The sequence below is a fragment of the Sciurus vulgaris genome (genome assembly GCF_902686455.1).
Source record: "Sciurus vulgaris genome assembly, chromosome: 9".
NCBI lineage: Eukaryota > Metazoa > Chordata > Mammalia > Rodentia > Sciuridae > Sciurus > Sciurus vulgaris.
Genome location: NC_136469.1, coordinates 94,614,240 through 94,626,519, shown reverse-complemented (window position 1 = coordinate 94,626,519; position 12,280 = coordinate 94,614,240). Strand labels below are relative to the sequence as shown.

At 32.2% G+C, this 12,280-nt stretch overlaps 1 protein-coding gene and 1 long non-coding RNA gene across 2 annotated transcripts in view; both read right to left on the bottom strand.

Annotated features, from left to right (window-relative positions):
* Positions 1 to 12,280, bottom strand: part of LOC306669156 — a 1,049,088-nt gene that overhangs the window by 606,986 nt on the left and 429,822 nt on the right. The gene's annotated exons all lie outside the window — the stretch shown is intronic.
* The window catches only part of TECRL (trans-2,3-enoyl-CoA reductase like), a 101,747-nt gene continuing 99,278 nt past the window's right edge, over positions 9,812 to 12,280 (bottom strand). Inside the window, exons 11-12 of the mRNA XM_079153021.1 lie at positions 11,942 to 11,987; positions 9,812 to 11,087 (exon numbers count right to left, since the gene is read on the bottom strand). Coding sequence (XP_079009147.1) covers positions 10,960 to 11,087; positions 11,942 to 11,987 — 174 coding nt within the window. The 3' untranslated portion in view covers positions 9,812 to 10,959. The remainder of the gene's footprint in view (positions 11,088 to 11,941; positions 11,988 to 12,280) is intronic.

The window sequence follows — 12,280 nt, the reverse complement described above, 5'->3', positions numbered from 1 at the left end:
ATTGGCGAATAATGGCTGTTTCTCTGCACGGATGTATATGCATTTTGTATATGCACAGAACAGATACAACACACAAGAGACCTCCCCTGGACAAAAACCCAAACCATTCATTTTCCCATAGAACAGCAGACTGCAGAAATGTGGCCAAATGTTGTTAAAATAGGAGGATATAGAATAGAGGAGTTGGTAAGGGGTACAGAATAGGGCCACATCTTTACTATCCCGCATAGTTCAAGCCAGTCTCCTCCATTAATTTGGCGAGAATTCACCAGCACCATCAGCGGGAGAAGGCTCCTCATCTTCTTCCTGATTTTGTGTCTCTGTTGAGGCCTTGACCAATCTCTCTGGCACCCAAATCGGCGACTGTGCGTCCTGTAGGAAAACACAAACAGACCCTCGGGTCCAGATTAATACCGGATCTGGGCCTTTCCATTGTCCTGATAGAATGTCCTTCCAGAGCACTTGAGGTAAATGCTTTTTATTAGGCTCTGAATGGTGATCAGCAGCCGATTGGCCCTCAGAATCAAGATTTAAAAAATTTAAAATGAACAAGACAACAGACAATTTGTCTTTTGGGGATCTGTATGATGCCCCTATTCCCCCTTTTTGTTTATAAAGCATGTTTTTAAGCATTAAATGGGCACGCTCAACAATGCTTTGTCCAGTAGGATTATAGGGAATTCCTGTGACATGTTGAATATCAAAGGTGGAACAAAATTGTTTAAAGGCCTGGGACTTATATCCAGGAACATTATCTGTTTTAATTTGTTTGGGAACTCCTAGGATGGAGAAAGAGTGTAAACAGTGTGTTATTACATCTTTGGTTTTTTCTCCAGCATGAGGCGAGGCCATAATAAACCCCGAAAAGGTATCTATTGACACATAGATGAATTGCAGTTTTCCAAATTCTGAATAATGAGTTACATCCATTTGCCAAATATGATTGGGCTGAAGCCTTTTTGGATTTACTTCTAACAAGGTGTTAGGAATAAGTGTAGCACATTTTGCATAAGACTTGACTATGTCCCAAGCTGTTGCCTTAGTAATCTGATAGCGTAAACGTAGAGTAGAAGCATTTAAGTGAAATTTGGAATGAAAATTTTTTGCATTTTCAAGTGCATCAAAGATATGTGGGTCTCTGGTGGCCATGTCTGTTAAATCATTGTGTAAACTTAAAGGACCTGGAAGGCCAGTATGAGCCCAAACATGCCGAATAAAAAAAAATATTTTTTCTGTCCCAAATAAGTTTTTGTAAACTTTGCAAATATTTAGTAATAGTGGAGGTGAGGGAAATCAGACCAGTTAATTCTAAATTTTGAACAGCATTAACAATGTATTTGCTATCAGAGAATAGGTTAAAAGGCTCATGGTGGGTTTTGAATACTTCTATAGCTACTAATAGTTCCATTTGTTGTGCAGATAGAGTATTAAACAACAATATTTCTGTAACATTATCTATAGTAACAGCACCCGTACCATTTTTTGATCCATCAGTAAGTATAAGGTAGCTCCTGTAATATGTTCTTTTCAGGTGACTTTAGGAAAAATTATAGGATGTTGACTCCAAAATTGGAGAAGAGGATCAGATGGCAAATGATTGTCAAACACAGCAGAAGTACTAGTAAAGACTACAGCCCATGAATTTGAATTATTAATAAGATATTGTATCTGATCAGTAGTATATGGAGTAGTGATAGTTGAGGGATGTGATCCAAAGGTGGAAAGGGATCCTTTTAACGCCTTAAGGATTAATTCTGCCACAGATTCAGTAAACAAGGCTAAGACCTTGTTAGGGGTGTAATTCATGTGAACCCATAGAATAGGACCCTTTTGCCAAAACACTCCTGTGGTTAACTTATTTGTGGCCAAGACTATGAATGATAAAGGCTTAGTTAGGTCAATATGATCAAGATGAGCCTTTTCCATAGCTGTTTCAAGAAGCTTGAGAGCTGTTCGAGCCGTAGGGGTAAGCACTCGCTTAGAAAGAGGGTCAGAATCACCTTTAAGAATATCAAACAGGGGACCCAAACTTGAGGTGAGTAAATGAAGGTAAGGTCTAATCCAATTAATATCACCCAAAAGTTTTTGAAAATCATTTAAAGTTCTACGTTTGTCCACCCGAATGGCAACTTTTATGGGTTTAACCATAATTGCATTTATGATAGATCCCAGGAAGTTTTTGGTGTCTGTGATTTGTACTTTATTAATGGCAATGTGTAAGCCCCATCTTTCAAGTGACTTTAGTAAGGAATTATAACATTGCTCTAAGACAGGTTTTTCCTTATGAGCTAGCAAAATATCATCCATATAAGGATAGATTAAAAAAGTTGACAGTTAATTTTTTGATACACACTGGGGTAGAAATTAATCTGATTACATTGCTTTTCATATGGTCCTTGGCCTGTCAGCATGTTTAGATTCCATTGAGGATTGCCCGCAACTGCATTATGTCGGGCAGTATCAGAACATAACTCTTGGTTAGCCACCTTCCATTTTAATATGGCTGCGCTATTGTTAGGATTGGAAACTATACCCAATCCCCTTAAAGTCTGATCTGCCTGCTGAAGTGGCCAGGCTTTGGGCCATTCTGTAATTTTGATAATACTTTTGTCAGCCCCAGTATCTAATAAACCCTCAAAACTTTTTACTTCTCTCACTTTGTCATAGGCCTATCTTTTAAACCCCATGTTAACATGACCATATTTTGGCCAGTAGAACCTAATCCTTTATTTTTCCTTAATAATATTTTTTGATGGATATTGATCATAGCAACTGGGTAAGACCAACAATTGGCCTATGCCATCACCCTGAGCTATTATTGCTACACCTCTTGGTGAAGAAGCAAGAATTTTTATTTCTTCTGTAAAATCAGGGTCTATAAATCCACGGACAATATTTAATCCTTTTAAAGCAGAAGAACTTCCCCAGAACTAGTCCCACTGTTCCTTTAGGTAATGGGCCAACAGCTGAAGTAGGTATTGGCTGTACTCCCATCTCTGGAGTTAATACTGCTCTGGCGGAAGCACAGAGGTCTGAACATCTACTTTCTCTTTCAGAAGCTTGACTTGATTGTTCTTTTTCTACAGTTTCTAATATCTTTTCCCCTTCTCTTAACTGTTTTTAAGATTTTGGTTTTTTGGAAGTAAGACAGAAACGAACTAATGTCACAACAACAACAACAACAACAAACAGAAACCAAACAAGGAAAGGTAACACAAATAACTTACACATATTTGTTATGGGATGTCCTTTGCTGTCTCTTGGGACAGCCTTTCAATATATTCTCTCTCTAGGAGAATCTTCAGTTAATATTCCCTCTCTAGGGGAACCTTCTGTTAAAATCTTAAGGCCACCGTTTCCTCAAATAGGGAAACCTTCTCATTAATTACGCTAGCGAAACTGTCTTTTATATACCTGAGCGCTCACCAATTCCCAGTCTGATCCTCGTTTGATTGCGGTCTGGGCCACCACTTACTGAAAATCACAGCTTCTTTGCCCGGCTGCTCCAAGCGACTCCGCAGCCGCTTCTCTTATGGCCCGACTAGCGGGACGAAAGACATGTACACTTCAGAGGTTCATGAAGCAGCTTCCCGTTTATTCAAATAACACCCTCAATACATAAGCAGTCTCATGCATAAGCAATTGTAACCAGATATGTCCATCCAATCCTGTTAAAGGTCAAGTGATCACTCGCTCGAGCATACATGTAAAGTACATCTGTCCACGCGCTAGGTGGCTGAACTGATTATCATGCAGCCAATTGTAAATGCTTCTTGCCTTCTCCAAGTATAATCAGGACGCCATTCACTCTCTGCCAGTCACCATCTTTAGATGCACGTGGCGTAACCCTGGGCCCCCGGTTTCGCCTGCCACACCTTTCTTAAAGATCCTTTCCCTTCTTCTGCCCTCCCCTACTCTGACTCCCTCCCTCCCTCTTTGTTTCCTGCTCTTCTCTCTCTCTAAAATATTCTACCTGCAATGCTACACCTCCCTGAATATTCTACAGGTGTCAGATGAAAGTTCACACCCTTGAGAGGAAATTCAAGATCACATCATGTGATTCATCATACCTCACATGTTGCTATCTACTTTGTGATAACTCCTACCTACTTTCTTTTTAGCATTGATCCCAGTATGAATTTACTTATCACTTACTTGTATTCTGATTTTCTACTTTGAAAAGAAAACTCCATTAAAGAAGGAATCCCATTTATTTTAGTAGAATTTACACTTGTTTCCACATGTGAAACATTAATATTTTCAATAAATTTATAAAAAGTATGTTATAAAAAAAGTGCTGCTCATATGATTCAAAAATGGATTTTATAATATGTAATTTTAGAAACAATGAGAACTAATAATTATTTGAATCTGTAGCAACTTCCTGAAATAGTATTTAGGAAACAAATATTATGGGTTGTGAAAATATTTCATTTTATAGATAAGGAAAATACTGGTGTGTGAACACATATGCAAATTTAACCAGTATCAAGACAATTTTAAATAAATTATATGTATTTCCTAACTGAATTACTTTTTAATGTCATTAACTTCACTTTGAAGTAAAACTTCTTGAATTAGAAGATTGCCATTAGATTTTGTTCTCTTCTGATTTAGTTAGTATATGATTAAAGCATAACAAATATGCTACTTGGAGATTCTGTGAGGAAGTTTGAAGAGCTTTTAGAAAATAAATCATCTGGAGAATGGGTAGCATTAAGATCATTGAAAGAAGAATGAATTGTGGATAAGAATTAATCAAAGAAATCACGCCGATTTTCAAACTGGTAGAAAGATGTAATGCAAGGGAATTATGCTTTGAGGCTGTTGTGAATGTGATATAAATAACATTTCTTTCTGACATCAGACTTATAAGATTTAATTTCTCAAACAATATGAAAATATGTCTTCCCTTTTCTCAAGAAGATAAACCTGTGATGATTGTATATTCTTTTTTATTATCTATCATGCATTTTAAGTATCATTACCAAACTAGAGTTAAAAACCTAAATCCTATTGTAGCAGGGGGCCTGTCTGTGGAGATGATTTTGTATGTTGTCACAACCAAAACTCCTCTGAAGGATGGCAAATTACAAGCTTTGGTTTGCACCTGGGTGAAAATTAACTTTTAAACAGCCTTTAAAATAAACGTTTCTTAATTATTATCATTATGCAAAAAACTGGGTAAATGCCTTTAATTGTGCTTATAGCGCAACATTTACTATAATGACCTTTAAAATCCAGGAGCAACTGCAGGGTTTTCTTCTCTTTTTTGTTCAGTACAAATGAAAAGAGAAGAAATCCTCATTGTTGATTCACAGATCATTTTCTTAAGTTTATGAGCATCAATATTATAATTGACCCATAACTGCTAAAATTAACATGTGCTGAAAGCTAACTACTTAAAATTGAACTGAAATATCTTGAAAATGTGTTTAATTGTTGGAAGAAGGGTAAAGGTCAACATACAACCATGGTTGAATTTTATGATTTCATTTGTCTTATGTGTTATGCATAGCATTTTTTAGAGAGATAAGATTGAACATATACATTTAAAAAATGAGAATATTTTCATTTTATATATTTCATGTAAGAAGTAATATTTCTAAAAGTTGATCGATGTTGTGTGTGTTTGTATGAGTCAGAGAATAACAATCTTTTTCCACAATAATTTGCTAAAAAGCAAAATCCCTTATGAGTCTATTTTTAAATTACTTTTAAGTTGCAGTTGAACACAATACCTTTATTTTGTTTATTTATTTTTATGTGGTGCCTAGGATCAAACTCAGGGCCTCCCACGTGCTAGGCAAGTGCTTTACAATTAAGCCACAACTCCAGCCACACAAGTCTATTTTTAATCAAATTTAAACCAATAAACAAATAAACAAACAAAAAGAAAACACAAAATACACCTTAATTTAACAGTTTGTGGTAGAAAACAGTTCATGGGAGAAGCTGAGAAAGAGCATGCTGTAATAATATGGATTGGATTGGCAACTGATTCCTCTGTTTCTGTTTTGATATTTTTCTCTCCAGGTAATATTTGTAAATAAATGTAAGAAACGAAGATGTGACATTTGTAAAACACAATATTTTTGCAAATTGTTTTTAAATACAATATTATTCCAAAAATTATTCCAAAAATAGCTAACAGAGTAATGATTGAATCAAATGAAATTTGCAGTTGTTTTTAACAATATAAGTAATCAAAACTATAGAAATCACAAAATGTATTAAATCTCATAGGTGAAATTATTTTAAAAAATTGTTACTAATTTATTGGCTACTCTTCTTAAAAAAACTCCAAAATGAAGGTGCAAAACTATTACCTGGAAAAGTCATAAAAATAATTGTTTTAGATGATTTGAAGGTAGAAACTGAGATCTGGATTTTATTTTTCCACTTCTAATTGAGATAATTTTCAGTTTTTGTCTTGAGTGGATACTTGATCTAAATGAATATAGAGAGTCCTACATTGATGGGGTACCAACCTGGTCCAGTCACAGTTTGAGGAGTTTCATCTTGACTCAACTGTGAACATGTGGGAGAAAATAACTAAACACCAAGTAAATGAACGGATCACATGGTATTGGACATGAATGTACAGATCTATACATTTCTATGAGGAAAGATTTATAGGCATATTTTTAATTTTTAAAATAAAAATGGAGAGCTAATGCATTCTAAAAAGTTATATTAGAAAATGGTCCCAAAGAAAACTGATCATATGAATCAGATTCACAACAATTTTTTAAGCCAATGGGATTATTTTTTCCTAAGAAATTTCAAACAGGTATTTTGTAGTTAAAACACATAATTTTGGTACTACATAGAGAAGAAATATCCAGCTATATATGAATCATTCAAAGCTGTACTCCACATATAGCATTGACAGATATAAGATAAAACACTGCCAAGAGTCTTGATAATCTATTCAAATAATGCACAGTCAGAAAAAAATAATTAGCAGTTGACAGAATTACTCTTTAAAATAGCACTCTGGGTCATCACATACTACCAGTGGCATATGATATAGAAAAAATTAATAGGACATATGTATCTTAACAGATATATCAGTTTGGAGTTGCCTATAATGACTAGAGCATGAGTCTGTCCAAGATCATATGTGGAAACTATAAAGAAAAAGACTAAATTACATATTTTAATCTTTTTCTTAAAAGTAACTTAAAGGATTTGGGAAGATTGTACAGAGTGTTCCTATATATCACCACTTCTATCTCACATAATTTTGATATATTAATCTCAGTGATTTTTAAATAAGCACTGGCAGGTTGGGGCAATATTCATCCATCCTCTATAACTCAAGAAATAAAATAATGAAATATGGAAAAAAATCTAATATTGCTTTAATTACCTGCATTTTAATTATCTTCCTTTTATCCTCCTAGAGATTATTTTACATTTGTTAATAATATTATTTTTACATTAAAACCAGGTTGTACTTGCATGAATTTATTTCCTGTTTTTAAATAATAAAACAACCTCTGCATTGCAATTTTAAAAATTGCAAATTGTTAGTTTGATTGTAATTCAAGTTTTATGGTCTCCTGCTTGGAAGGGACAGTGTCCAGGTATTTTTGAGTGACACATGGATAATAAATTTGTTTCAAAACAATAATATTCCTTTAGTCACAATTATTGAAAGCTTTTAAGAACTTTTGATCATCCAACCATAGGCCCAAAAATTGGCACAATATGGAACAACAAAAATTCCGTGGAAGTCCAAGACAATACTAAAAGGCATAGGCATATTACTAAGTATTAAAAGAAATGTGGGATGCTTTAAGAGCAAGCATGTGTTTGTGAACAAGCTGAGTCAAATGGATCCCAGGTGTGTGGGAGAATTTCATGACTGCAGTTGTCAACTTTATGTTACTTTTATGCACATGCATATTTTAAAGAATATTTAAGGTTTGATACCATAATTAAGCAAGAAAAATGCAGAATTTCAATTTTGGTTAATTTTCTGTCTCCTCAATAAGCAAATTATTTAAAAAGTTGAGGCTGTTTTGTGCCTTTCTCTGTTCTTTTTTGATTGTCCATCTCCAACACTGAATTCCATAAACAGATCCATCTACAAATGGAGTATGAAAATTTAGATGAGGAGTATCAGAATTCCTTTACTATTCTCCAGTTGATATGATTGATGATAGCATTAACTTGTCCCTTTCTCAAAAGACAAAATTTATTGGCCCACCACTTACCACTTTTATGAAGATGCCAAGTATATACATCTTTCGTTAAATTAGAAATTCTGCCTTCATAATTTCTCTATTAACGTCATGAAATATGTGAGTTGCTAATATTATTAGAATCTTTCCTTGACATAAAAATCACAATTATTGAAAATAGACATAAGCAGAGATTTTAGAGTTTGAGAATGTAAGTGCTCTTTTATAGGAGGAGAAAGTAGACATTTTGTGAAAAGAAGGTATAGTGAATTATATTTAGGACAGCATATTATTTCAATAACTATGTTAATAATATTATAGTTAATTTATCTAATATATGCATATGTAGTTTTCAACCTTTACTTTTTAATGGACATGATCAAATTATGACCTACACATTAAACAAACTATGTCATATATTAATTTTGACTTTAACTTTATACTTAAAGTTCCAATTTTCTGAACTATTACAGTCCTCCCTGCCACCCATAGAGATGTAAACCCAGTGAAGACACCTAAAATTTATGTGGGGTAAATATTATTTCTACAAAATATTCCATAAGTTGAAATTAAGCTATCTCTGCTAACAGAACATCTGAGTGAATATATGATTTTATCATAGAGATTTGCTTTGTATTAAAAGAAATACCCAAGTTTTTAAGCAGCAGTACAAAATTGTTATTTATGTAATTACTATAGAGCGTTTCATTCTGATTTTTATTTTGTATTTAGGAGAAGAAGCCATACACATACATTTGAAGTGAATAAGTACAAAGGAAATCATAAGAGAGTGGTTGTTGCTCCTCATCCTACTCTTTAAACATGATTATGAACATGGATCAGAGTTCAGAACTTGAAAACAATTGGAGCAAATACTGTAGGAATAAAAGTTATGGCTAGAAAAAGCTAGAGAAAGAGGAAGTATTAAGTATTAAAAAATTAAACTCACAGAAATTATGAGTATGTATGTGTACATTCATTTGTGCATGTGGGGAGTGTACATGCACTTAGGTTCAGCAACTCTGACTACAGGAAATAAAGTTTTAAACTGAAGGTGTATATATGACTGCTGCAAGATTTTATCTGTAGCTTTACAAGTGAAAAACAAGAAGGTGTAATTTCATCAGGCTCTCTTAGTGATGTGTTTGGCAATAGAGAAAAGTACAGAGAATAATATAGAGAAAAATATATAGAAACCCAAGAAGTAAAAATGAAAAATAAATTTTTAAAAACTTCACAATTGAGGTATTCATTAACTAAGGTATGTCTACCAGCCATAAGATAATAAATGAGAAGAAACAAATATGGATGAACAAGTGAGATAAGGGCATATGTACACAATGTGAAGAGAATTGTCAATTGCATATGAATTCCACCCTCTTTGTAACAATAAAGATCTCTTAGTTGCAAACGAATGTGCACATTCTGGGCTAGTTTCAGCCAGGATTCAGGTACAAAACCACCAACTGCCCTTAGTGTTTCAATGAAGGATATATGATAGTAGTTGATTAATACACTAATGATTCCTTTTAAGAAGATTACATGAAATCACACTATTTTGCATTAGGGAGTTAGTGGTTGTTGTCCCCTGAGATATTTTAACAGTAAATATTTATGAATGATGATAAAGTTCTCAAAGAGATGAACTTTTATTTCTTGAATAATTGGTCACATACAATAAACAATTACCTAGTGCATATAGGTCTACATTTACCAAGATATTTTGTCATATAGGTACATAATCTAAGAGCTTTAATGAGGATATTTTGTCACGCAAGTACATAATCTGAGAATTAGAAAGGCTCTAGAAACTTACCAATCTAAATAATCCCAATTTAAAAATGAAGAAATGAGAATTCCTTTCAAATATTTTTAACTAGTATACACTTTGGTTTTTATAATATTAGTCTTCTCTGACATACGTGTATAATTATATGCATACTCACATACAGATACACGTTACTGTACACAGAACTGAGAGGATATAGGCATTGAAAATATGTAAAAATAAAAAAAAAATCTTTCCATTCTAAATGTGACAAATTACTAATGCACTTTTGACCATACAATCCATTTGAATTACATATATGTATATATATTAAAATATCCCTATAATTTATATGTGTAAAATAAATTACATATAAACCTATCAAAATGTATGTTTAAAAAATTGAACATATAATGTTTTGAAAATATTTTCATTATTATGTTTTCACAATGATAGTATATAATGATATTATATAATGTATAGATAGAGTAGGAGTAAATAAGATACATGACTGTTTATGTAAAATTCACTTTTAATGTAAGTACAATTTTCACAAAAAATTAAACTCAATAACATAAGACATTTCACAGAGTAGCACAATGAAAAATAAAAAATTGAATTGCTCTCAAAATAATGTATGAAATTCAAGGGATGTAAAGGCTATGACTTTCAAAAACATTTCTTTTAGAATTCAAATATTTGAATTTTCTTATGAAAGAATGTTGCAATAGAATCAATAAATTAAGAAAATGTGTTCAAGGATCAATCCCTTGTAAATATATTCATTTTTATTCTTCATTAATTATACTTATCATTTCTATTTTTCTGCCTCAAGTTTATTATTTTAAATTTGGTAAATTCTAACATTTTATATTTTTATTTTTTAAAAACACTTGATGAATTGCTAGAGTTTAACAGTCAATTATCCTTCATTAAGTCTGATTTAGTGAATTTATGTATTGCTTTTCTTGATATGATTTAAGAATATTTATTTTTTTCTTATAATATGAATGGAATTATTGCTGATTTTCTATGCATGTATGAGTTGAATTTCTTCACATAAACCTTATGTTTCTTTTGTGCCCACAAGGACATCTGGATACTCATCAGAAGTGTAAATATCCCAACTAGAAAAAAAAGAAATAATTATCCTTTCTTATTTCTATGATGAATATAATAACTTATTTTAAACAAAAAACAGTATCATATGCAAATTTTGAAACATTTCTAAAATGTTGTAGTTTTTCTTATCAATTTCTTTACATTCATTGCCTAGCATAATGTATATTCACTCAATATTTATTGCATGTATGAATAAAGAAAAATATGTAGCAAAGTTCAAAATAAATCCATATTTTTGATGACTTACTGCCATAAAATTCTCCCAAATATAAAATTTTTGTCTGAATTTTTTTAATAATATTTTCCCATATGCATGTAATATCCTTCTACACATATAAACACACATATAATATTCTAAGCCACATTATGGTTCAAAATTTTTGTACAATGGAACAAATGGATGAAATGAATATAATCTATATTTCTTCCAATATATAATGTGTATGCAGTTCAATTTTCTACTGTGCACTAAAATGTACTATATTAGAGAATACCCACACATGCTCTGCAATTGTCCTTTCTCAGATTCACATGAAAACTTGAGCACATGACAGATACATGGGCCTGTCTGTGTATAACAGAGAATTTCAAAGGAAGGGCATGTTACCACTATTTTTAACAAAACTTCATCAATTTATAAATATACTTGAATTACACTTCCTATCTTGGTTTTGGCAGCAATCATGTAGAGATAAATGATGGTCCAATATTTTTAATACTGCTAAAAAATCAAAATAAGAAAGCATAAAAATCCATTTGCAAACACACCAAACTTTAGTACAACAGTCCTTATTCTCAGAAACGACTCTCTTTAAAGATTCATTCACTTTGCATAATTGGCAATAAACCTAGATCTTACCTGGCAGTGTTTGTGTCATGACTGTGAAACTAATCCATGACCCAATCTGTTGTATTAAAACAAAAATTAATAAATTAACACACACATACGGTTCATATAATAATTTGTTCACTTGTAGCCTTAAACATGTAATTTAAAATATTAAAATAATAGAAAGGCTACAGGTAGAAATAAATTTCCAAAGTTAATACTTCAATTTTTACACATGAAAGTCCAAAATTCCATAAAATAGTACCCCATCCATAAGAAAATGGAGACTATTGTTTTTAACATGGATAAAATTTAAAATCCAAAATCTTTAAAGACATTTTATATAGAGTGTTCAAAATATTTAAATAC